Here is a 26,337-nt window from a genome sequence, read left to right on the forward strand (position 1 = left end):
ATAATGCTACTATAACAAAGAAGGTAAAGATATTAATATCATGAGTCGAATCTAGTCGCTTAGTTCATGAAGGAAAAGTTCTACCTTAGACTCTAAGATTAAGTATTAGATATGATATATTTTATAGATCAAGTGAACTCCAACAACAGATCCGGTCAACGGAGCAAATCGGCCTTGCAACTTGAATGGTTCTATGATACACGAAAAAAATCTGTCTCATGTGATGTGAGTTGACTTCAAAACCACGTTACTTGAAACCAATTCTAAATCTACCGAACCTTATCCTTCGTCCCCCACTTGCACTTAAAAGTCAACATCGAGGTAATTAATATTTGGTAAATTCCATTGTTTATTTAATATTATTTATTTTGAATCGGTCTAAGTTTTGAATTATTCAATCGGTTCAAATTTAATGATTTCGAAGAGGGAGAAAATTGTGGAAAAAGATAAAAATATGAAGATAGAATTATAAGCAGACAAATAGGATTTTATTTTATTTTACGTCAACGGAATAGTCAACGTCAAACGTGCCAAAAAGTCAACGTCTTGCTACGGAGTCTTTCGAAGGGCATTGCGACGGAGATCTCTTCGGTCTCTCTCGTTTCCTCCATCGTTATTACGTCACTTACGGATACCGAAGGACTGCGGACCTTTCTCCCTCCCATCTTGACCGTTCATCGCAGCATTATGATATGATGTAGGGTGCTGATCAAAACCTCACCTATCCGCGGATTACGACATCCAACTCAACCGCGTAGAACGGCTCAAGATTCCATGAAGACCACGCGGTTTGTCACGTGGCGATCACCACTGACATTATTTCTGGACTCCTGCAGGAAGCTCACGACCAACTCGCCCTCCTTGCTTTCTCTCCCTCGCTCGTCATGTCGATCCAAGGCCAGCTTCTTGAGGTCACAGGTTAGCCTCCAGTGTTTTATCCCCTTGCTTCTGTGCTGAATGATCATTACAGCTTTGTTCCTCCTCTGGACTGGTACTTTTGCACCTTCCCCAGTGGTTGGATGCAACAAGTTGAAGGACACCGAGTGGATATCGCGGCAGGACCCCTATGTAATCCTCGAATACGCCACCACCAAGTTCCGAACTCGCACCTGCACAGGTGAATCCTGGGTGATATGTCGTTGGGTTGATGTGTGGACCAACTCTTTTTAACTTTGGTGCTGATGATGGACCGCAGATGGTGGCAGGAACCCCAGCTTCCAGGAGAAGACGGCCCTGTCTCTTATAGAAGGTCTTCGCGAGATCAGCGTCTCGGTCTGGAATAGTAACACTGTCTCCTACGACGACTTCATCGGCAGTGGCAGGTATCAGCTAACCTTCCCACCAAATGTTCATCTCTTTCACGCAATTGATCGAACGCAAAGCTTGCAAGTTCAACGGCATCTCTTCTCAGGGTGCAGCTGAGCAAGGTCCTTGCTCAAGGATACGATGACTCTTGTTGGTCGATCCAGTCAAGATCTGGCAGGTAAGTCCCCTGTAATCGCTCTGAACCAGAGAAAGGAGGAGAACAATCTTTCTTTTGGTTGAGAAGATTTGAAGCTAATTCCATTTGTTATTTCCTCTGCACAGGTACTCTGGTGAGGTAAAACTTATCATGCATTACGCAAACGCTGGAAAAGCAGAGGTTATTGTCATTCTCTTTTCAGCCCTAATTTCTTGATCAGTTAGAGCTATATTATTGTAGACTGTCAATCCATCTAAAAACTTGAGCTGATACATGCTACATACTACATAGTTTGTTCTTTTATTCAATTGATCAATTCATTTATTTCCTAAATGCTTAATGCATGGGTGCGATGATAAATCTGCCGAAAATAAACTCAATTCATGTATGCATGGCCTTGCAAGATTGTCTTGGAATGAAAAGAAGATTTGGCTATTTTGAAAAATACACGAATATTTTAAAAAGATTTCAATATATCTTGGAATAAAATAAAATCCTCTTGAAAGGTGTAATATCAGCAGTGTCAAAATCATAGGCATATATTGTAAAGAAAATTGAATGAATCCTTAGGATTAGGTTTCTTTTGAATTTAGCCGATCTATAATAGTGTATTTTAAATTCCTATAAATAGATGAGGCAAGTTCATTGCGCATACAAAGTTGAACTTAAAGCTAATAAAATAAGATTTTTATACTCTTCTTCCTCTGTCATTCTAGAAGTGTATTCTAAATCCTTATAAATAGATCAAACGAATTCATTGTGGCCGTAAGGTTGAGTTCAAAGTTAATAAAGTTAGACTTTTATACTCTTCTTCTATCATTCTATTAGATGAGTCAGAGTTCATTGTGCAAGTGAAGTTGAATTTTAAGGTCTTCCTCCTCCATCATTCTAGAAGAATATTTCAAATCCCTATAAATAGATGAAGCGAGTTCGTCGTGCATGTAAAGTTGAATTTGAAGCCAATAAAATTAGATTTTTATGCTCTTCTTCATTGGTCACTCTTGGGGTTGACACAGAAACCTGCCAAGTCTGCCACGCCTTCAAGCTATGCTCCGACCGCTCCTCCGTACAATCCAGCACCGCAGTACGCTTCTCCATACATGCCCCCAAAAGCAGTAGATTCTTTCTCTTATCCTCCGGCAGCCTACCCACCAGCAGGATACCCGCAGGTGCCCGATCCTGCCCTGTATCAGCCGGCAATATACCCTCCTCCCCTGCTGCAGCAGCAGTACCCTCCGACATATCCACCCACCCAAACATACCTGCCACCGCAGCCATACCCTCCGCCACCAGGCCAGCCCTGTTACCCTCCAGGTAATGTATCATCAGATTCAACAGTTGGATACAGAATGTATTGTTTGATGTCTGATGGATGAAGTTTGCCTATGCAACAGCTTATCCAGGAGTCTATCCACCACCACCATACTAAGGTGGCGGCAGCTGCAGCGGGGAATGACTTGTGATTCTTGTTTGTGTTTGTTGAAATGCCTGCTGAGCTAGGATTGGAATGGGCACAATAGAGAAACGCAATGTCATAAACATCTAGGATTGTACTACTTCCTGATGACATGTTTCTATATCAGAAATGTTGTTTCCTGCTACTCTCAACTTTGCCGTCTCTTTAAGCGGGGAAATGTTCCATGATCTCCTACTTGTTGCTGCCATGGAATATCATTCACAGTTTGTATGGCCTCTTTGATGTATCAGAGTTGTTACGGTTCACATCTACACCCATCCTGTTGACAAAGAAGCTGAATGACTTCTGCTGCCAAGTCTTCATGAAGATTTCGCTTTAACATTATTTATGACATTCTAATTTAGTCCTTTATCGGAAGTGTAATAGTTTTAAGTTAATTTAGGTAGTTAAACGATTGTACTATTGTTAACTTGGATCCAAATATTTTAGAGTACGTGCTTCTTAAGGTCGATTGTTGAAATATGATATATGGCAACCTTACATTAGATGTGGAAAAATGTGAGTTGATTTAAATGATTAAATGAGTCTATTAATCATTTAAATGATTAAATCTGTTTCCTTCGTAACTCTTTTCAAAAGTCTTTAGAATCATAAAGTCGTAGAGGCAAGACGACGCTAACAAACACCCGAAGAGCGAGGCTCATCAATTGTTGTTGCTTCCGTTGATGGTCGTAACGAGGGTCGTCGTCTGCCCCTGTGGTTGTTGCTTGTGCTCCCTCGAATTAAGATGGAGGAAGAAGAAAAAAAAAAAAAAAAGAAGCATACAGAGTGATAATTTAGAAATATTAAAATTTCTTATACTCGGAACCTAAATGGTAAGAATGGTTGCAAATAGAAATTTCTATATAAATTAAAAATTAAAAATGAGAGAGCTTCCATAATAACGAAAATATGACCGGGCCTTTTTGCAAAACTTTCTATCTTGGATCGGACGGCGGGCTTGGGCTCGCCGTGCACCCCGTCCCGTCCATTTGACACCCATCGCACGATCCGCATCATTCGTCGGCCATTCTCTCCCTTATCTTCTCGCGGGGACGTTTTCGCTCTCGCGGCAGCGGCGTCGAAGTAGGCGGCGTAAGTTGTTGGGCTCCTTTTGCTGCCTCGTCTTCTTCTGGGGATCTCCTGGGCCGAAGGGGAGAGAACTGTTTCGGTCCTCTTAAGGGGACCTTCGTTCGTTTCTTAGTAATATTTCGATCTTCTGGTAAATCCAGTGCTAACGAGTGCGGGGAGGAGTTGGCATCAAGCTATGAAGCTTCCTTTTGTTTAGGATCTCTTCCATAACTTCCGTTCTATGGAACTAATGGAAAAACTGTAGATTTATGGTCTCTCTACTCTTTACACGGACCAAATTGGTTCGCAGAATAATAGTTCTTTAGGTACAGGTGCGATGACATTTATGCCGTAACTAGTAGCTGCAAATTGTTCAGGACTCAGTCTTCTTTCTCTCAGAATCATAGTTAATACTAATATGCTTGTAGAATTGTCTAAATGTGCAATATGCCTGATTTACTTCGCAATCAATTAATTAACAACCCAATTTTTTGGTTATCTTTAATTAATAATATTTATGCATTTGTTGTTAATTAATCTTTGATTTCCAGCAGTGCTTTTTAACCAGTATGTCATCTGAGAATTGTGGTGTTGGTCCTAGGAACGCTCATGATCTAGTAGAAGCCATAACAGTTTTCTAGTTGCTTTGGATATAATGCATGAGAGCCCATAATACACTGTAAGCAATTCTTGCTGAGTGGGAAGATGAGAAGTTCTTCGGCTGGTCTAATCATATCATGATAAGCCACAGTTTAGTAACTAAAAATAAAGTCTTCATACCAGGCATATAATATAGAGAGTGTTAAAAGATGAAGTAAATTTCTCCCAAATAAAAAATGAAAAAGAAGGCTGAACCAGGCCTGACCACCTGAAAAGGCTAGTCCATATGCCGGTTCACTGTTGGACCAGTAAATACCACCTGGTCCAGGGGGTATTTAGAACCTTGCTGGCCCAGTCTGATTCTTAAATTAGCCTAATTTGGCCTGATTGGTAAGTAATTGCAGACTCTTTTATTTATCTGTTGGGATATAGTAAATGACTGATGTGTTCTTCTGATATGTTTTCTAATCTTGTGCTCTTTCTCAATATGACTTATATGATTCTAGCTAGCTCTACAGAATATCCAGAGTAACTTGTGGTTGTAGTAATGCACATCTAGTAATTCTGATTATGTGTATATAAGGTACTAGATACCGACCATGCTGCATGATTTTTTTAGGTCTCAATGGATCGTCTACCATACATGGGCTATTTCTGTAGTTTCTTTGTTAATTCTGATCATTGCAATTATGCAGGGAATTCACACATGCTTTATTCCATGAGGTGATGAAGTCTGCAGTGTACACCGTTTATTCTGCATTCATCCCTCGTCATCTTCATAATATTACAACCCACGGAAAGAAAACCTTTGACATACCGAATGGACCTTCTCTACGGTTCAAGAGATTTCATTCTTGTATGGATGAAGATCTTGTTTGTTCCAGAACCACTATCGATCGGAAATATTTTCCACAGTTGTTTAGGTACACAGTGTAGATCAACAACAATGTTTCCAGAAAATCTGTTTCAGATGCTTTCAGCTTATTCAATGCATGCTTATTCTGTGTTGTAGCATTGCACCCATGATGGACTGGACAGACAACCACTACAGGACTCTTGCTCGATTAATATCAAAACATGCATGGCTTTATACAGAAATGGTTGTCGCAGAAACTATTGTTCATCAAAGTGAAAACCTGGTAAAGAACCATTCATTTGATATGCTGTTTTTAGATATGATGAAACTATCATAGACAAGGTTGAGATGTTGCATTTGAATATTAACAATTTTTTCTCGAAATGCTAACATCCTTGTTTAGCATTTTCCTGTTAAAACTTCAAAAAAATTGCTCAAAGCATGACACACTTCGGAGAAAGCTAAGTTACAGATGTTAGAGATAAGTTGCAACCCTGATGCCTTTTTGTCTTAAATGAGATGATGTTTATTTGCTAGGATTGGTTTTTGTCATATGTTTTCAGACATTTTATCAATACACATCTGTTTGATTTTATTCTTTTTTAATTCTTGAGATCCATCCTCAGGATATGTAATGCAGCTAAGATATGCCACATATTTCTGGTTAACTGTGAAAGAATATAATAGCTGATTTGGCAATTCTGCCCCATCATAGAATGTTCTATTTTCTTTTGGACCATTAAGTTATCAGGTCCACAACTGATTAATGGTTTAGAAAACCATCATATCTGGGTCTGGGACTATATTTGTGATTTAGTGAATTTGCGCTTGATGCATCTAATGGTTTAGAATCTGTCAGAATTCCCAATTAAGTGATTACTTCTCAATTTGATTTTTTGGTGGGTACTTGGGCATCTTAACATAAATTAGTGGCAGGTTAATAAATTTATTCTTTCACGAGCCTTGCTCGTTTTCCACTTATGAGAAACTATTTTATTCTTGAAATCGGAATATTACAAAACAAATTTATGCATTGATTTATCTTTTGATGTTTTAGGATAGGTTCTTGGCATTTTCTCCCATACAACATCCTGTTGTTCTACAAATTGGTGGGAGTAATTTGACAAACCTGGCAAAGGCAGCTGAGCTTGCAAATTCTTATTCTTATGATGAAATTAATCTCAAGTTCGTATGAACTCTTCTTTAGGTACTTCATCCCTTTCTTTGTTAGCTTATTTTTACTTTATAATCCTTAATTCCTTTGTTGATTTGTGCTAGTTGTGGATGCCCTAGTGGAAAAGTTGCAGGCCATGGTTGCTTTGGTGCACGTCTAATGTTTGACCCAGAGGTTTGATGTTTTATTTATACAAAAATTACAATATAGTATGGTAATGTTGCTAGGTTTTTGTAGCCTTAAACACTTTACTTTTTGGAGCATACTCTGAGTGTCTTCTTTTCTTTTTTTTTTGAACAAATGAAGTTTGTTGGAGATGCTATGTCAGCCATTGCTTCCAACTGTGATGTTCCTGTCAGTGTGAAATGCAGAATAGGTGTCGATGATCGTGATTCTTATGATGAACTCTGTAAGGGACTTTCATGATTCTCCTTTTCCTTGAAAAAGTGCATAAATTCCTACATAATCCAGTCATAGTGCATGAGTGTGGTGTTCATGGATTGGCAATAGTTAAATTCATTCGTTGATGATACCCATAAGTCAAGCAGTTTCGTGAATGCCATGCATATGACCGTAAAGGCGTAAACTGCTGATGTGGTTCACTGCTACCAAAATTATTGAAATGTTTATTATGTTATGTTGCTTAAGATTCTAATCTATGATATGAAAGTATGGCTTTCCTAGTTTAAATACCATATTAGAGTTACTTTAATAGACTAGAAATCAAGGGGGTGCCTTCTTTAGGCACACCCTTGTGCCAACTGATCACCAAATATTACTGCAAACAATAAATGCTTTGCTAGAAAGGTATGCTGTCTTAACGTATGTTCTGTTGGTATGCTAGAATGATGTATTGACTGAGGCTTGTGCGTAGAAACGTAGAAAACAATAGAAGGAAAAACAAAGGAAAAGAGGAGAGGAAGATGAAGAAAAGGTTGCTAACATCAAGGCAATGCGTTTGCCTAGAGTGGTACAAAACAGGCAGTAAGTATTGGTATGGGCGAAACAAATTTTCTTATATCGAGACCATCGTTTCAGATGGTCTCAGTGTAAAAAAAGAAAAAAGAAAAATAAAACACCCATTAGGGCTCACGAATGTGAGTCCTCTTCTTGCAGGGTGTGTGGAATTGATGCTGCCACCTATCTCCCTGGTATAGTCCGTTCTCTTCTTCCTTATTCCTTACAACCTCCTCTTCTTTCTTCTTCCTCATGGTTTCCTCTTCTTCCTTCTTCTTCCTTATGCAACTTCCTCTTGTTCTTCCTCCACATACATGTGGATCTTGGTCAGATCTACAGAGATCTAGGTTGGATTCATGCAGATCAAGGCTCAATTGGGGCTGACCTAGGCCCTCTTGATGCTGATTTAGTCTAGATCCACACAAATCTAAATTACATTGAAGTAGACCTACTTGAAGTATGTGCAGACTCGACCTTAATTGGTAAAGTATCAAGGCTTCAGGCAAAAAATTTTAGCCTTAATAAAGCAAAAAACTAACTCTTAATCAAGCAAACAAATAACCGTGGTATTAAGTTCTAGAGTTACCTTGTTCGGGAGAAAAATCAAATTGGTTCTTAGGAAATCCACCCTATACCAAGAGAAAGGCTCCAGTTCTAAGTTACTTGAGAAATTTGATGCAAATGAGAACAATTTGGGGAAGAAATAAAAAAAGAAAGCGAAGAGAAAGAGATGAGAGAGGCTATTAGTGAAGAAAAGTGAAGAAGAAAAGAGAGAATTGGCTTATGAAGATTTATGGTTGAGGAGGGTGTTGGTACTGGGTGGTAAGTTTACCATCTAGTACAGCCTGATACTATTATTATAGTTGGTGTTATGCCCACTATGATAAGTATTGGGTATTGAGCGGTATGTCTATGTGGAACTTGACCAGGTGGAATCGTCCATATGGTCAAAACTTGAATCCTTGTTTTGCATAATCACCGTCTCCAAGTAAAGGACTTCTAAGTCCCCATGTTTCTTTTTAGAATTATAAACTAAGAAATTAGGCATAAACAATTATTATTTACTTTTTCTCTGTCTAAAAAAAAAGATTCGAGTATACTGAGAGATTTGATAGAAGAAAAATAAGGTCGTTAGTGAGAGACTTTAAAACTACATTAATCAGAATTAATATCTCCTCCCCATATCAAGGAATTCACTTTTCCCGTTCTTCAGCTATCCAGTCAAAAATCAAATTTTTTAATAAATTGATTCCAGTGCGATTTTATAGTAGGACATCACAGGATGAGTCTGAGATAAGAGGATAATATGAGACATTGAAGCTACGGATGGAAATCAGAAAAGAAACAATACTAGAACATATCGCCTTGTTTTTATCAAAATTTATAGAAAATCATGTCAACAATTCAAAATAGTATGGTATGTTCCTTAGCTTTATAGTGCAAAAGAATGTCGTTGACAGATTGTAGTAAAAGCAAATTCCCCAATCAAGGAGTCTTGCCTACTCAGCAAATCAGATCTCACTCCACTGATCTCGAGAGAAGGCTAGCAAAAATTCTACTGCTAGCATTGGGAAAGAAAAGATGATGGGTCTTCCCCTCTCTAGGACTCTCCTTAGGGCAGAACCACACAACAAGAGACCCATTAATGAAAGTTCAGATTTTATTTGAACAGAATCTTTTGGCAAAAAAAATCTGTTTCTGGCCAAATCCTCTTGCATCAAGCAAAGAAAAGTTGGAAGTCACAGGAAATTCAGTAAAATGCTTTCTTGAAGTTCAATTTGAGAATAAGGCCACTAAGTTTTGTCTTATACATGCTGACAAGGCTTTTCTGTAGAATCTGTACTAACTACAAAACTTTTAAATTGTCGACTTAACTTCCAAACTTGGGGTCATATAATCCTCTATATGCTATGGTCTCACTGCTTCCATACAAGAGCTTTTCTTCCAGTTATATGGTTGCTGGTGGTTTTTATTACACGATGATGTTCTTGGATTAATTCATACTTGTGTTTGACATTTTAGTTGCTTCATACTTGTTTTGAACATTGGTAGCCTAGAAGATCTTGTAGTTATAACAAGGACCTAGATGCAAATTTCTTAGAAAATTTAAGAAAAACAAGCATGAGATAGGCATCATCACAGAGAGCTTAATGTGTAATCTATTCTTCTGAGTCTAGCATTCATCAGGACTGGAGTACATAGTTTCATTTTTTTAATGTTTTCTGGTAATACTTAACATTACATAATTATTTGTATCTTTTCCGGTAATGGTAATAATTCACAATTCATGTAATTTCTTTTCCCAGGTAATTTCATACATACTGTTAGTTCTAGATCACCGACTAAGCATTTTATAATACATGCAAGGAAGGCGTTGCTCAATGGCCTCAGTCCTGCTGCGAATCGGAAAGTTCCCCCTCTAAAGTATGTCAGTAATTGGTATATGAAAGAATATGGTGAATTATGTCATTGATTAGTAAGATCTGGCATTACTTGTTGTTACTTCTCACATGATTTTGAGTGGGTAGCATGATGGGTAAAATTTTTGAGCGGTTTCAATTGGTAGTTATTTCAAAATTTCCAACTATTGGCTGTTATATCGAGTCCATGCAGATTAGCATTCCAATGCACATTTCATGAGGCAAATCGTTCTAGTTCATATTGCATATTTTCCTGCTATCATCTAATATCTATTAATTCTGGTTAAAACTTACAATTGCTATGGTTTTGCTAATAGATATGTTTTGTTCAGTCCATGCTGCTAGTTCATATTATATACCAAGTATAACATTATATTTCTAGATCACTGTAAGTTTGTAACATACTGTGCATTTCAAGGATGCAATGTGTATTGTTTTTGTTGCTTCTTATGTATGAATGTTATCGTCTGCATTTTCTACTTTTGCAGTTATAGATGTGTAAATTGCTGTTATGTGTTTTATAACTAGATGCTTCATTCAATCTCCAATCAATATGGTCTTTTTTTGATGCATTACATATCTTCAACCATGTGCCTTGAAATAGGGTGTGTGCTCCATCTTCTTGCATTCTAGTCGATCTCTTAGTTGCATGACTGCTTGAATGCTCCAAACTTAGTTTATAACTTATCAAAAGATCAATTGATGTATTACATAATTTTTAGGTAAAGAATGGGAAAATGCCTATTTATCTCATTTCATTAAGAAAAATGGTTTAATTAGGAAAGACAGAGAAAAGCATTGCCCATTTACATACCTTGACACATCAGCTAAAAATTAATTGGGGCAAGGTTTGCTTAATCTCCATTTATTTTTCATTTTTATCTATAATATTTTTTTATATATTAGTTATATTTTCTTAAAACGGTCAAACATCTTATTTAGTATGAACAAAAAATAATCTTTTAGCATGTATTATTTTTATTTTTACAAATTTTATTTAATATTTTACTATTTTTATAATTTTATTTGTATATTAAATTATTTTCTTGAAGAATCTTGATCTTGCTTATTAAATTGGACAAATTTCATCGATACCAATCATAGTTAAACCTGATTTTGATATCAATTTTATGAAATACAAACTTTAATTGAAAGATTAAAATCCCAATAGACATGTTTGTTGGAGCTAAGATTAAACTTATTGTCTTTGAATTATAACAATTGTTGGAGCTAAGATTCAAAGTCCCGTCATACTAGCACATAGTATATCGAGATATGTGATGGTTTTGAGATGGGAGTGTGGTAGGGGAGGATGAGAAGAGCAGTAAAGGAGGCAGAGGAGTAATAGGAGGACCGGGTGGGCGGATCGATGACGATTCTTGTTGGTGTGCGAAGCGAGCAGTAGTCATCATGAAGGAGGTGAGCCATGGGAGAGATCAAGAAAGTTAAGGCTGGGTCGACTCTAAATAAAATTGGAAACCTTGAACTGGATCCCAGAGACTGGAAAGGATTGGTCCATATGTCGGTCCACTAGCAGACTGATAAATACTGCTCAGTATGGAACAGTCCATACGGGTGTTAATAACCTCGGTTGGAGCATTCCATCTGCCATCTCTTGTTAATTAAGGTTTCTTGTGGAAACACTGATGTACTCGATTGGAGTTGAGTAATAAGCATATATAGCTCTAGTGCTTTACATTTGTTTTTGGCATTTGGAATACTTCTCTATGCCTTGTATGTGTTGAATCAATTTCATATGGCTAAATATTTAGGTGCCTTGTGGAACTTAACCTTTTCTCTTATAACATTTTTAAAATAATTATTTGAAGACACTTGGTTAAGTTAATGTGTACTTTGTTTTACTAGATTGCATGTTTTTGTATGATGCTTGTGTATATGTTTCTTAGCTGTGTACCTTTGTCTACAGATATGAGTACTATTTTGCCTTATTACGTGATTTCCCGGAAATTTGTTTTACTATAAATGGAGGCATCACATGCATTGATCAGGTAAGTCTGGAGCAGCTTTCACCTAATATCTTTAGATGAAAAGAAAATAAAAAATGCAATGATATATAAATGTAGTATAACATTTCAGTCTGCTTTGTTAATACAAATGTTGAATGTTACAAGATTAATTTCATCTTCCATTTGGGTGATCTGAGTTTTCATGATTATTTCACCCATGGTTCATAATGTTTGTCAGACCGGTATGTACAGAGCCATACTCAATAGTGCGGATGTGAACTGGGCTGCGGACCACCCTAAAAGTTTTTCTTTTTCTTTAAAAAAGAGTGGTGAGTCTTAGGGTTAATCGGTCTTGCGTTCTTCTCTCATACGATGTCACCACCGCCTACGACACCCTCCCCCCATGAAACTCTCAGCAGCCTGCCTGTCATTGCCGGCCCACATGGTTTCCTGGTATATCTTTTTCTGCTCCTCATCCTTCTCATCTTCTTATCCTCCTCCCCCATTATGCCTCCTCTTCATCCTCCTCCCCCTCCTCCCCTCTCTTGGTGCCACAATGTCACGACCTTAGCTGGAATTGCCTAAGGCGTGAGGCACCCTTGCGGCCAAAGACGCAAACTTAGCTTGCGTTGCCTAAGTCGCGAGTCACCCTTGCGGCAAAGACGCGAACTTAGCTTGCGTTGCCTAAGTCGCGCTTCGCCCTTGCGATATTGCTCCGCAAGGATCAGCCCACTTGTAACCTCTCGCAGGTCCCGAAGGACCTGTAAAAAGAGAAAGTTGATTAGTTCGAAAGAACGAGCGGTGGACAAGTCCCGACGTCTCGCGAAAAGGGGAAGCTTTACAAGCAATTCAGCGAGCACCTTGCGTGCACAAGAGAAAAGAGGGAGAGGGGGAAAACAAGGGCTTTAGAAGGTTGAACGAACAACTGCAAGCCCACAAACAGCCGCTCACCTGGTCCCGGGCGCGACAACAAGTTCCCGTCAAGGTAACGTGCGAACTTGCGAAAGAGTGTTCAACGCCCGATATATATCCGAAGCCCCATCCAGCCCTGTGCCACCCGGGGGGTTCAAAGGGGCTGAGATGGTTGACGTTTTGGTGAGCGGAGGCAGATTCCAGAAATCAGCCCGCGGTACGCAAAAACGGAGCTGTTTTGCTCGGTTCGGTGAGCGGTCGCTTTGTAACGCTGCAGCTTGTTCGAACTTACATTTTTACAAGAAAAATGGCCCAAAACTAAGAGAAAACATGCTGTTAAGCAGCTGTACATGTAGGTGTGAGCGACGAATGGTTCGTTGAACGGAGTTGTTGTGAGTGCGCGACGACCGTTCGTGACATTCTCCCCCACTTAAACTGTCGACGCCCTCGTCGACGCTTGTTGGTAGTTGTTGATGATTTCTTCTTCATGTCGCAGGGCGTCTTCAGGCTCCCAACTGGCTTCAGTTCGGGGAAGCTTTCGCCACTTCACCAAGTACTCTGTCTGCTCAGCTCCGTTGGGTAGCTTTATCTTGCGGTCCGCCAGAATGGTTTCAACTCGCTTCTCGTAGGAGGTTGTGATGGGAGGTAGCCGAGTTGGAACACTTCGGGAAGCATCTTGCGGATCCGAGTGGCAGGCTTTTAGGTTGCTGGCGTGAAGAACATTGTGAATTTTGAACCACGCCGGCAGCTGCAACTTGTAAGAGACGTTGCTTACCCTGCTGATAATTGGGAAGGGCCCTTCATACTTGCGCACCAATCCTTTGTGGACTTTGTTCCTAAAGAATTGGAGTGACGCCGGTTGGAGCTTTACCAACACCAAATCGCCAACTTTAAACTTTTGCGGTCGCCTTCCCAAGTCTGCCCACTTCTTCATCCTTTTTGCCGCCTTCTCCAAGTAAACCCGCGCAATATCTGCATTTCGATGTCACTCCTTTGTGAAATGATAGGCTGATGGACTACTCCCAGTATACCCAATTGCTATGGTGTGCGGAGTCGACGGTTGTTGTCCTGTGATGATCTCGAAGGGGCTCTTGTTGGATGCAGAGCTCCGCTGCAAGTTGTAGGAGAATTGGGCAATGTCCAACAGCTTCACCCAATCTCGTTGGTTGGCACTCACGTAGTCCGGAGATATTGCTCCAAGAGCGAGTTTATTCTTTCAGTCTGACCATCCGTCTGGGGGTGGAGGCTTGTAGAGAAGTATAACTTCGATCCCAACAATTTGAATAGCTCGGTCCAGAATCGTCCCAGGAACCGAGCATCTCTATCACTAATGATATTGTGTGGGACTCCCCAGTACTTCACTACATCCTTCATCAACAGCTTGGCCGCCTCCTCTGCTGAACAGTATAGGGGAGCGGCAATGAAAGTTGCATACTTCGAAAATCGATCGACCACCACGAGTATCGATCCGAGTCCCCCTACAAGTGGCAAGCTTGATATGAAATCCAAGGAAATGCTCTCCCACGGCCTTTCCGGTACGGCCAACGGCTCCAAAAGTCCCACCGGCTTCCGTTGCTCCACCTTGTCTTGTTGGCAAGTAAGGCATGTTGGAATATATTCCTCCACATCAGTCCCCATCTTCGGCCAGTAGAAGGCCCTCTCCACGAGAGCCAACGTTCTGTGAATGCCTTGGTGTCCAGCCCAAAGGGAATCGTGACACTCTTTTAAGAGTTCACGCCTCAAATTGTCCACTCGGGGAACATAAACCCTATTCCCTTTTGTGTAAACGAGTCCCTCCTGGACCCAAAATCGTCGTGCCTTGCCTTCTTTGATGAGCTGCATCAGGATAACTACCTGGGGGTCACTATACAGTCCATCCCTGATTCTGGAAAGGAAGTTGGAGTGCAACTGACTTGCTTGGTTTCCGCCCTCCACTTGTGCAACATTCACATGCTCCACCTTCCGACTCAATGCATCGGCCACGACATTTGCCTTCCCAGGCTTATACTCCATTGCCATATCAAATTCAGCCAGGAAGTCCTGCCAACGCGCCTGCTTTGGGGAGAGCTTCTTCTGAGTTTGGAAATAGCTCAGAGCGATGTTGTTCGTCCTCAGCACAAATCGCGATCCGAGGAGATAGTGTCGCCAAACTCGTAGACAGTGGATCATTGCTGTCATCTCCTTCTCATGCACTGGATACCGCCGCTCGGTCTCGTTGAGTTTGCGACTCTCATAGGCCACCGGATGACCCTCCTGCATGAGTACTCCCCCAATAGCGAAGTCTGAAGCATCTGTATGGACTTCAAAAGGCTCCCTATAGTCTGGCAATTTGAGTACTGGTTCTTCCAGAACAGCAGCCTTCAGGTCTTGAAATGCTATTTCACATTGGTCAGACCATTTCCAAGGCTGCTCCTTCTTCAGCAACTCCGTCAGTGGGGTTGCACGCTTCGAATACCCCGCTATGAAGCGTCGATAATAATTGACGAAACCAAGGAAAGATCTCAACTCTAGCACCTTCTTTGGAGTTCGCTATTCCGCAACCGCTTGCACCTTCGACTTATCCATCCGAATGGAGCCATCACCGATTCGATGTCCCAAGAATAATATCTCAGTTTGAGCAAAGTAGCATTTCTCCCTTTTCACGAATAAAGTATTCTCCCTGAGAACCTTGAAAATCGTCCGAAGGTGCTTGACGTGCTCCTCGAGCGTTTGACTGTAGACGACGATATCGTCCAAGTAGACGACCACGAACTTATCCAAATACTCCTTGAATAGTTGGTTCATGAGAGTGCAGAATGTGGCCGGAGCGTTGGTTAAGCCGAAAGGCATCACCAAGAACTCAAACACTCCATACCTGGTCACACAGGTAGTCTTCGCTTCGTCGCCTTTAGCAATGCGCACCTGCCAATACCCTGACCGAAGGTCGAGTTTTGAGAAATACTTAGCTTTGCCCAATTGGTCGAACAAGTCCGCAATGAGCGGGATGGGATACTTGTTCTTCATTGTCACTTTGTTGAGGGCTCGGTAGTCGACGCATAATCGGAGGCTCCCATCTTGTTTCTTCTGGAAGAGAACTGGAGCTCCGAAAGGTGCTTTAGAGCTGCGGATGAGACCACCGCTTAGCAGTTCACCTAACTGCTTCCTGAGTTCTGGCAACTCTGGCGGGGGCATGCGATAGGGTGGTCTCGCTCGAGGTTTCACTCCTGGCTCCAGCTCGATGCTGTGATCCACGCCTCTGCGTGGTGGAAGAGTCTTCGGTAACTCAGGGGGCATAACGTCCTTGAACTCTTTCAGGACGTTCGCCACCGCAGCAGATTCTTGAATGGCCTTCTCGTTGAGTGGCTCTAGCTTCATAGTAGCCACGAATGTCAATTCACCTTTTCGCACCCCTTTCTTCAGTTGTAATGCCGATATGTGTTGGGGCTCCTTAGTTCCTCTCCGAGAGACGGGAACCACGCAGGGGTCATCGCCTCCTATCATACATAGGGAGTTCAAGAACGGCATTGGCACCAACTTCGCCGCGTGCATAAACTTCATTCCAAGAATCACTTGGAAGTCATCTAGAGGCACGGCCATCATGTTGGTGCTCCCGCTCCATGTCCCGATTTTGATGGGAACGCCCTTCGCCAACCCGGAGATTCGCCTGGCCTCCGAGTTCACCGCCTTCATTCGACTTGGGCTCTTCTCCAAGATCAACCCAAGTCGCTGTGCTTCTCGATCGGCTATGAAGTTGTGGGTAGCGCCCGTGTCCACCATTGCACGGGTCGTTTGGCCATTTAGCTTGATGTCCACATACATCAACTCACTATTTCTTGCTTTTTGTAGCTTTGTCTTGATGTTCTCCCCCATTTGACCCCGCATGGCGTTCAACAAACGCATTGCTCCCATTCGGGGTCCTTGCGACTCCTCGTCGTCACTGCTGGATTCAGAACTGCTCGAACTAAGAGCAACAGCTTTGCCCTTGTCCGATCGGGGGGGGGGGGGGGGGGGTGGATGGAAGCCGTCAAAGCATTGAGTGCCTGTTTTTGTGGGCACTCCCTCACCATGTGCGATCCTCCGCATAGGAAACATCCTCTAGGTTTCGAGGCCTTGCCTTTCGGGTTTGGCCCTTTGTGGGAACTCTTCTTCTTTTGGTCGCCCCCGAGCTCCTTCCCTCAAGAATGTTTTGGAGGGCGATTGCCTGAAGATTGTTTCATTCTCCCTGGGTCTTCAGAGGAAACAAAGTCGGTGAGTCTTTCTGCAGCAGCAATTGCCCCGACCACATCGGTAACATTCCTTCGATTTAGCTCCTGTTGAGCCCATGACTTTAAACCATCGAGGAAACTGAACAACTTGTCCTTCTCGGACATGTCCTGTATGTCCAGCATTAGTGCAGAAAATTGTTTTACATAGTCTCGGATGGTGTTACTCCGGTGGAGTTGTCTCAACTTCCTTCTTGCGACGAACTCTGTGTTCTCCGGTAGGAACTGAGTTCTCAACTCCCGCTTCAAGTCCTCCCATGTGTCGACTCGACACCGACCTTGTTGGATCTCCTCCCAACGGGTTCGCCACCAAAGTTTCGTATCTCCGTTCAGATACATTGTTGCTATAGAAACTTTGGTATCTTCAGAATCGGGCCTCGTAGCTCGGAAGTATTGTTCCATGTCGAACAGAAAGTTCTCGAGCTCTTTGGCATCTCTGGCCCCTCCATATCCATGAGGCTCGGGTGCCCTCAAATTTTGTGGCGGTGCAACGCGGGTGTTGCTTCCTCCCGCATTTAGTGTTCTTGTGAGCATGACCACCTTTGAAGTGAGTTCCGCCACAACATCCTGTAAGTGTTGCACGGAGTCTTTGGTGTCATCCGACAGTCGGTCGACTAGGGTCTCGACCTTGTCGATCCTGGACTCCGCTTCCTCTTGCGAGCTCTCTACCCCAACAAGCCTTTGTTGGCCATGGTAGAGTTCCTCCATGCTCGCTTCAAGAACATCCAGGCGGGTTTCCGCCGTTGTGAGTCTCTCCTTGTGACTCTTTTTCCCAGTTAGCGCTCCAGATTGCGCTTCCTCCACTCGCGGAGAGTAGCCAACTTCTCGCTCATCATGTTCGCTGTCGCGCTCCTCTTGAGCGGCTCCAACAGCATGAGAGCGAGTGTGCACATGCAGCCCACCTGCGGCTGTTTGGGGCAAGGGTCCGGCTTGCCCCGTCTTTGCTTGATTCATCATGATGCTTTGCCATGGCGAAGTTGCGAAGTTCGTTCGCTGCTCGCACGAAGTGCTTGCCCGCTCTGATACCACAATGTCACGGCCTTAGCTGGAATTGCCTAAGGCGTGAGGCACCCTTGCGGCCAAAGACGCGAACTTAGCTTGCGTTGCCTAAGTCGCGAGTCACCCTTGCGGCAAAGACGCGAACTTAGCTTGCGTTGCCTAAGTCGCGCTTCGCCCTTGCGATATTGCTCCGCAAGGATCGGCCCACTTGTAACCTCTCGCAGGTCCCGAAGGACCTGTAAAAAGAGAAAGTTGATTAGTTCGAAAGAACAAGCGACGGACAAGTCCCGACGTCTCGCGAAAAGGGGAAGCTTTACAAGCAATTCAGCGAGCACCTTGCGTGCACAAGAGAAAAGAGGGAGAGGGGGAAAACAAGGGCTTTAGAAGGTTGAACGAACAACTGCAAGCCCACAAACAGCCGCTCACCTGGTCCCGGGCGCGGCAACAAGTTCCCGTCAAGGTAACGTGCGAACTTGCGAAAGAGTGTTCAACGCCCGGTATATATCCGAAGCCCCATCTAGCCCTGTGCCACCCGGGGGGTTCAAAGGGGCTGAGATGGCTGACATTTTGGTGAGCTGAGGCAGATTCCAGAAATCAGCCCGCGGCACGCGAAAACGGAGCTGTTTTGGGCTGTTTTGGGGCTGTTTTGCTCGGTTCGGTGAGCGGTCGCTTTGTAACGATGCAGCTTGTTCGAACTTACATTTTTACAAGCAAAATGGCCCAAAACTAAGAGAAAACATGCTGTCAAGCAGCTATACATGTAGGTGTGAGCGACGAACGGTTCGTTGAACGGAGTTGTTGCGAGTGCGCGACGACCGTTCGTGACAACATGGTATACTGTTGTGAACCATGATGTCACCATTGCTTAAATAAATTAGAGATTCTTTAATTGAACCCTATTTAATGGCACAAAGATGATAAGCATGAATTCAAATGAATATTCCATTGCTTGATTTGAACAAATGATCTTCTTTGGAAGTTAGTTTTCTTTAGCATCAACTCTGTCTCTAGACGACCCAAAATGATGCTTTGCTATGGTTGATGCACTCACATGTTATAGGGACTGCTATATAGTGACATGGACATGGGAAAGTTCATGATTCAGTTGTTTGTCATACTTTTTAAATCTACAGTCTGTATATTTAACACTGTAAGAATTAATAAGTGAATTTTTTCATGACCTTAAAGTTTCATATGGATTAACTTTCAGTATTTTCCTTACTGAAAAACTTCCTCTATATATATATATATATATATATATATATATATATATATATATATATATATATATATATATATATATATGTTGTGGCAAACTATGGTGAGATAATTGATATTACTAATGCGAGGAAACATAGAGGGAAACTTAAGAAGACTTTATTTAAAGTTATAAACAGTGATTTGAATACTCTTGATTCAACTAAGGATTTTGCAGTGTACAAACTACAAAGCATAAATGGTGAAAAAGATTCATGTAGTTGATCTCAAATAGTTTGGACATCTCAAATACTTTTATCTTTTTGCCTAAGTGGCCAAGCAGGATTCTATAACTTGTGTAATGGGTAAAGTTGGTGGAATCACCCTTTTCTATTTTCTTTTGGTTCATCTATTTTGCTATTAAAATTAAGTTTTCTATTTTTTTAACAACACATCTTTGATCGAGAGACAATATATCGTTTGCTGGTATATTTTGACAAAGTAAAAAATCTCCTGTCCAATTTAAAACAATTAAACCGAAGAAAGATAAAAGTGTTGTATTTCATATTTGACTTTTTTCTTTTACTTCATGACAGGTTACTGCAGCTCTAAGAGAAGGAGCTAATGGTGTCATGGTTGGTCGTGCTGCTTATAATAAGTATGCTCTCCAGGAGTTATCCTTTTGTATGATCTAGCTTTGTGTGCTTCCACATCTTTTAACTTATCATCATGGAACTGCAAATATGGTAAAATTATTTAAATTTTTAAAAATTTAAAATTTTTATATTTGCTCAACTCCTCCAAAGAAAAAATATGGCCAGGCTTACTGATCTTTACATCAGTTAATTAAAGGACTCAATGCAATGAAATGCCTGTGGAGTCTTTCAAGCAGTTCAAATCATTTTGATAATAATCAGCTTGATCTGCTCTACAAAAATAGTTCAGTGGTTCAAGACTTCAAGTCATTATAATTTTAAGCAAGCTAATCATTTGATTTCACCAATCATTATTACAATTTTCGCCTTATTCTATCGGCAACTAACTTGAATTTCGAAAGCTTGTCTTCAGTACTTCCAATGTGAAATTTTGAAGCTGGAGTTTTCTATTTAAATAAAACTAGTTGTAAAACTCTCAAATATTATAAGACTGCTTGTCCGTATTATCTCACAAAAATATACTAGGCATTGTTGAACAGGTAGGCATCTTTTGCTCCTAATGTTTCATCAATTTATTCTGTGTTTTTTCCAATATTTCCTTATATATATTTGTTTACTTGGAGGACTAATTTATGAATGAATGTTTTCCAGCCCATGGAATACTTTGGGACATGTTGACAGTGAAGTATATGGTGCTTCAAGTTCAAATCTTTCTCGCCGTCAGGTACAGTAAAATGCTATAATTAGTTTTTATATTACCTTTTGCTTCTGACATATTTTCATGATTTAGATCCTTGAAAATTATCAAATGTATGGTGACTCTGAACTAGGAAAATATGGACCCAACAAGCCAAATGTTAGACAAATGGTAAAGGTTAGTAAAATAATTCATATCCTTTGTTTTCACAATTAGCAAGTTTAATGCTTCCTTTGTGGTGTTTGTTGTACCTGCAATTTGTGATTACTAAATAGACAATCAAAAAGTATTTTAGATCAAAATTGTAATCGGAAAGTAAGGCTTTAAATACAAGGCGGTATACCAACCTCTATTATTTGATATCATTGAATAATATAATAAAAAGTAAAATGACTAGAATATATATCGGTATCAGGCCATATGATTTGATATTGGTTCTTGGCCAGATTGGTAAATACCGATTAGAACATATCAGTTTAATCAATATTTAAAACTTTTGTTTGAAATAATAGCTAATCAAAATTCAAATTAAATCAATTCCTTTCATTTTATGATAGAGTCAAAGATTAATCGCTTCATTCTTCTTGCAGACTGATGTCATTTTGTGGTGATGTCAATACTTATCTGCTATCATGAATAGCTTAATTTCAGACTTCTTTAAATTGGTGAAAGTTATATTAGGTATTTTGTTTTATCTATGAGTTAACAATTCAAGTACTTGTCCTCTTTATAAATGATAACATATTATTTCCAAGTTGCCTACTCTCCTCATGAGTGCACTAGCTGCCCTCTCCCACCCTTTATGATCTGCTGTCGCACTCTGTCATCATACTCAACACATCACACCAGTAACACTAAATTGATTTTCAGAAATATTTGTTTCATATCTTATTTAATCTTTAATTATTTTTTCCCAAATTTTTACGGTGCGACTCATTATCTTGGTTCCTTGATAATTAGAATAGTCTTGGAAATGTCCCTTTGTTCTGGTAAATTGGTACTTCTTCCACCTTTCAAAAGATATTTTTTAAAATCTCAAAATTTTGTTGAATAAGCTGGTCAAGCAAACTAGTCCTTGCTCTCCTAAACTTTTCACACCTCAAGATGGATACCATAGGTCTTACACTCTTACTTTTATTTTTATTTTTTAATATTATTTTAGCTCATCTACTCTCATTTTATGAACAAACGTATGATTGCTAAACATACTACTATTGTTGATCATTACAACGAAGTTATTTGTTTAATGCTAATAAATAATTTTCTCTAATTCTCTTTAATCTCATTATTATTAATGTATCTTTTAATCTTCATCGTTGATACATCTAATATTACCTAAATTTCTGTGCTTTCTTTTCCTAAACTTAGCAGTTCAAGTATATCCTTTTCACTATCCATAATTATATACCAATATTAAAGATAATAGAAGAATATAATGTTTGCCCACATCATCGTTGACTAAGCCCTAAATTGCCAGCCACATCATTTCATCTTGGTTCTCCTTCCTTTTTGTCTTCATCTTCTTTCCTCTCCATCTCCTCATCTCCACACAATCTTGATCCCTAACCTCCACCTCTACCTTACCTCGACTGCCTCCATCTCTCTCTTCACCACTACCTCTTATAACTATATCGCTCCAACACCATCATGATAATAACCACCTCCTTACATTTGCCTCCCCTCTAGGACCATTTCCTCAATGGAGATGGAAGAAGAGGAAGAAGGAAGTAAAAGGAAGAAGATGGGGAGGAACAAGAAGCAGTGGAGGAAGAGGAGGCAAGTTAGAGTGGGTGGCTGACGACGAGTGGTAGCCATGCACCCCATGTAGGCCTCCTCGTGAGCACGAGGAGTCCTTGAACCCTAACTAAAAGGGGAGAAAAAATATTAGATATACAATATTTGAACTGGACCGGACCATCTAGTTTGGGCTTGTCTGTGTACCAATTGACAGTTGGATGGTAAATACCTGCCGAACCATTCTGAACTGGCTGGTTTAGCAAACCATGATTTTGGTTACTTGGTTATAGTAGAGTGTTCATCTGTGGCACCAACCCTTCTATGTTTCAATGGAGCACATTTCACATTGTTTATCTACTAAATTGATGTTCCTCTCTTACACTGTTACAGCCAGTCTAATAATGTTCCTCTTCTGATACAGCCATTGTTAAACCTATTCCACTCTGAGCCTGGTAATGGTCTTTGGAAACGTAAGGCTGACACTGCTTTGCGACACTGCACGGTAAGTGGAAAATGTTATGTTCAAGTAGTATGTAGCTGTGTTGCATATCTGTATGCTTCATTGTCCTCACTAAGCCTCTGGAGAATTTTTTCGCTTTAATGCATCTGCAGCTAAATTTTGCAACTTCATAGAATGACTGGAATGGTTCATATCTTTGATTAGTGAATGTTTGACTTTTGCATGAGAAACAAAATTGTTCTGTTGTTTGTAAAATTCTGTGCGGTTATGCAAACATGTGCTTTGACCATTTGAAACCCATTTTAGGTGAGATTATGAGCTTCGTTTATTATCTTTGACAATGAACTTAACATGTATAAACAATGATTATTTATCTAAATCTGAGATGCACGGTATCAGTCATGATCTATGATAATAAAAATTACTACTAAGAGTCTCAGCTGTCACCAGAGACTTCTAGATAAAGGGGGCCAGTATAGGTCGTGTGTGCTGGTAGACTATTGGACCGTTGAAACCTGCAGTAAACTAGACCGGAGGGTATTGCAAACCTTGGTACGTGCATGTGTACTGGTAGGTGGCCACATGGCCATGTTCGGTTACACTGTTGATACATGTCAACGGTAGTATGCCAAGTTCGGAGGTACAGTTTTGTTTTCTCTTTCCTCTGTTATATCCTTTTCTTCCTATGTTGTAATAAGTCATGAATATCGTCATACTTCATGTTCGTAACTTTATGAATAACATCCCAGTCTTAGGAGGATCATAGTGTTGTTTCTTTGTTTTAGATTAAATATTGAAATGCATATGTTCTTCTATTTACGATTTGATTTAACTGCAATCTGCATACTGTATATGCACTAACAGAGAACAACCATAGCACAGAATCATGCATGTCTGATATTGTTCATGATTAGGAAACAGATTCTGTTGCCTATGTTTTCCTATTTGTAGCTTTCCATACTGTATATGCACTAACAGGGAACAGCCATAGCACAGAATCATGCATGTCTGATAGTGCATTCATGATTAGGAAACAGATTCTGTTGCCTATGTTTTCCTTATTGTAGATTTCCATATCATCAATGATCAGTGGTCCATGTTAGCCATCCTGTGTTCTTGTTATTCCATTGAAATCTGGTGAATATTTGCTACCAACCTGTGTTATCTTTATTATCAGTGTTCATTCTTCTTTTTTCATTGTTCCAGTGTTCTATTTTTGACCAATAATGTTAAATTTGAATTCTGCAGACAATCAAGTCCTTTCTCGAAGAAACCTTGGATGCCATTCCGGACAATGTGTTAGATTCGACCCTTCTAAAAAATCCATCAATTGGGGAAGGGGGATTTGCTGGCATCAACAGTTTGCCACCTCCCCCCTATCGATCATGTGAAAAACAAGCCTTGAGCATTATTGGTGCATAAGTGATTAATCTTCTACCAAAATATCCAATTTGACCACTTGGTTCTGGTGGATCCTCGAAACTGGGTGTTGTACATTCAGTCTGCAGCTACTATGCTCATCTTGCATCATTATCAATACGGCAAAATCACTGTTGTTCGGCTCGCCCTGCCAGCCACAGAGCATGTTAAGCATGATGAAGGTTCTTGCTTGCTTCTGGCCATAGATTGCAGGTTTGTTTGGGAAAACAAGAGGCAACATATGGAGCACATCATTGAATGTAGAAGTGAATTTTGGGCCCTTCCTGTATAATGTTATGCACCTTAAAGACTACTGAAATTAATATTTATTATTATCTTATCTTATTATAAACACTTCGTCATCTCCATACTTAATTGTATGAAAGTGTGGAAGTTAAGGAACTGATCAGCATCCAATTTGTTTGATTTCAATTATCACATCACCACATCTCTAGCGTTCTGAGCAGCTTCTTTTGTTTATGATATTTGAGCTGACATGTATGTGCAACTTCTCTACCCTTACCAATCTATGTTATGTGGTATTTGTATTGAACCAATCACACTTTAGTACCTTTATGGATAAGATAATGAATGACTCCTATCATGGAGTTATTTGGTGAAGATGAGATTTCTTCCAAAGATAATGTTGTTAGTAGTCAAGGTCTTTAGCATGGCTAGGTTGGCTGATATCTTCAAAATCTATTAGATAAAGTTAGGCTTCAATTAAATCAAGAAATATCTTAAACTAGGCCATCTCTTATTTCCTAATCATACAATATGACATTGTTGAATTTGATTTAAACACACATACAATCTTGACATGTCAAATTGTTTGAGGACTGTTTCTTTTGGACACTAGAATTTCACAGCCACCTATTCAAAACACAATATTTGCCGTGCCTCGGTTGCACCACTAAGAAAGTAGCAACATAGTAAGAAGCTAAGAGAAGTAGAAGAAGATGGATGAAGAGAAGTCTAGGTTATGATTTCATTATATAATTATTAAAGGATGAAGCATTAACTTATAGAGATGTTTCATCAATCTAAAATTTATGTAAACACTAATTTGATAAATAAAAAAAATGAGATGATAGTTCTTTATTGACCATCCTGAGTGATCAAATGATTTCCTTATGGCATGCCCATGGATCTATTTAGTAACTAATACTCTATCAAGCATCTAATGATTGCTAGAATAAATTTTAGATATGGACAAATAAATAATAGATCCTCCTAGGCAAGAATATAACTTTATTAGGCATGACATGAGATAATTAGACCATCTTACTTCAAGGAGAAAAATACATCATTAGATTCTTAAATAAAATTCTTTTTATTACAATTATATCATCAAGAAAAAAGAACGGTCAAAATACAAGGTTCCAAATATATAATATTTCCGAAGGATCGATCGATATGTGGTTATTCTTGAGACAAATTCCTTTAATTAATTTTATGATAGTATGAAACTGTCTCATATTATATTTATGATATTAAAAATATAAATAGTTCCTTACCTTTCAATTTTCAGATCATTTACCTCCATTTTAGGTATGGTTCATACTTTTTTTTCTTGTAGAAAAGAAAATCCAATAAATCCCCCACCTTATTACTTCTTGAAAATTTTTATTTAAACAAAATTTTGGTGCCACTACTGAGGCTGAATCAACATGCAAAACTCTACTTCCGAACATTCACTTGATGGCCATAACACACTTCAATGCATCTAAGCAAGAGAATAAAGAACTTGGTGGATGACATCCTACAACAACAAAACATCACTCATTAACTGCAATCAGTAGTGAGGAGTTCACGTCAAAGGAAGCAACCTATCTCGTAGTCCGACAATGTTAGGTTAGAGGTAGTGGCAAACACCATGATGCAACAGCCTACAAGAAGAGCCTTGGACCAGCACACTAGCCACTGTCATTGGGTCTTCTCTCTATAGCCCTATGAGCATGTCAGTAGTAGTTCAGTGGTCCAAGTAAGACCTCGCATGGGACATTATTTCTTTGGGGATAAAAGAAGAAGATTTATAGCATCGTGCTAGCCAGTG

The 26,337-nt window shown here is 40.0% G+C and overlaps 2 protein-coding genes across 7 annotated transcripts; both read left to right on the top strand.

Moving 5' to 3' along the window:
- Positions 1 to 790: 790 nt before the first annotated feature.
- LOC135586186 (elicitor-responsive protein 1-like) lies at positions 791 to 3,190 on the top strand. Of its 2 annotated transcripts, XM_065142684.1 has the most exons (7): positions 791 to 918; positions 1,013 to 1,117; positions 1,196 to 1,322; positions 1,412 to 1,483; positions 1,588 to 1,642; positions 2,479 to 2,776; positions 2,857 to 3,190. In XM_065142684.1, the coding sequence occupies exons 1-7, from the start codon at positions 885 to 887 to the stop codon at positions 2,889 to 2,891; spliced, it is 726 nt and encodes a 241-aa protein (XP_064998756.1). In that variant the 5' UTR covers positions 791 to 884; the 3' UTR covers positions 2,892 to 3,190. The 2 variants fall into 2 exon arrangements, with proteins under 2 accessions (XP_064998756.1, XP_064998754.1); XM_065142682.1 differs by lacking the exon at positions 791 to 918 and having other exon boundaries at positions 925 to 1,117.
- Positions 3,191 to 3,803: 613 nt separating this feature from the next.
- LOC135586130 (uncharacterized) lies at positions 3,804 to 24,721 on the top strand. Of its 5 annotated transcripts, none has more exons than XM_065142674.1 (13): positions 3,804 to 4,013; positions 5,285 to 5,512; positions 5,602 to 5,728; positions 6,503 to 6,630; positions 6,724 to 6,793; positions 6,926 to 7,028; positions 9,883 to 10,000; positions 11,924 to 12,005; positions 19,909 to 19,970; positions 20,620 to 20,692; positions 20,759 to 20,842; positions 22,824 to 22,904; positions 24,111 to 24,721. In XM_065142674.1, exons 2-13 carry the CDS (start codon positions 5,316 to 5,318, stop codon positions 24,282 to 24,284), a joined length of 1,299 nt encoding a protein of 432 aa, XP_064998746.1. In that variant the 5' UTR covers positions 3,804 to 4,013; positions 5,285 to 5,315; the 3' UTR covers positions 24,285 to 24,721. The 5 variants fall into 5 exon arrangements, with proteins under 5 accessions (XP_064998746.1, XP_064998748.1, XP_064998747.1 ...); XM_065142676.1 differs by having other exon boundaries at positions 3,985 to 4,121; XM_065142675.1 differs by lacking the exon at positions 3,804 to 4,013 and adding an exon at positions 4,141 to 4,321.
- Positions 24,722 to 26,337: the final 1,616 nt, after the last annotated feature.

Source organism: Musa acuminata, chromosome BXJ3-3 (genome assembly GCF_036884655.1).
Source record: "Musa acuminata AAA Group cultivar baxijiao chromosome BXJ3-3, Cavendish_Baxijiao_AAA, whole genome shotgun sequence".
NCBI classification, from domain to species: domain Eukaryota; kingdom Viridiplantae; phylum Streptophyta; class Magnoliopsida; order Zingiberales; family Musaceae; genus Musa; species Musa acuminata.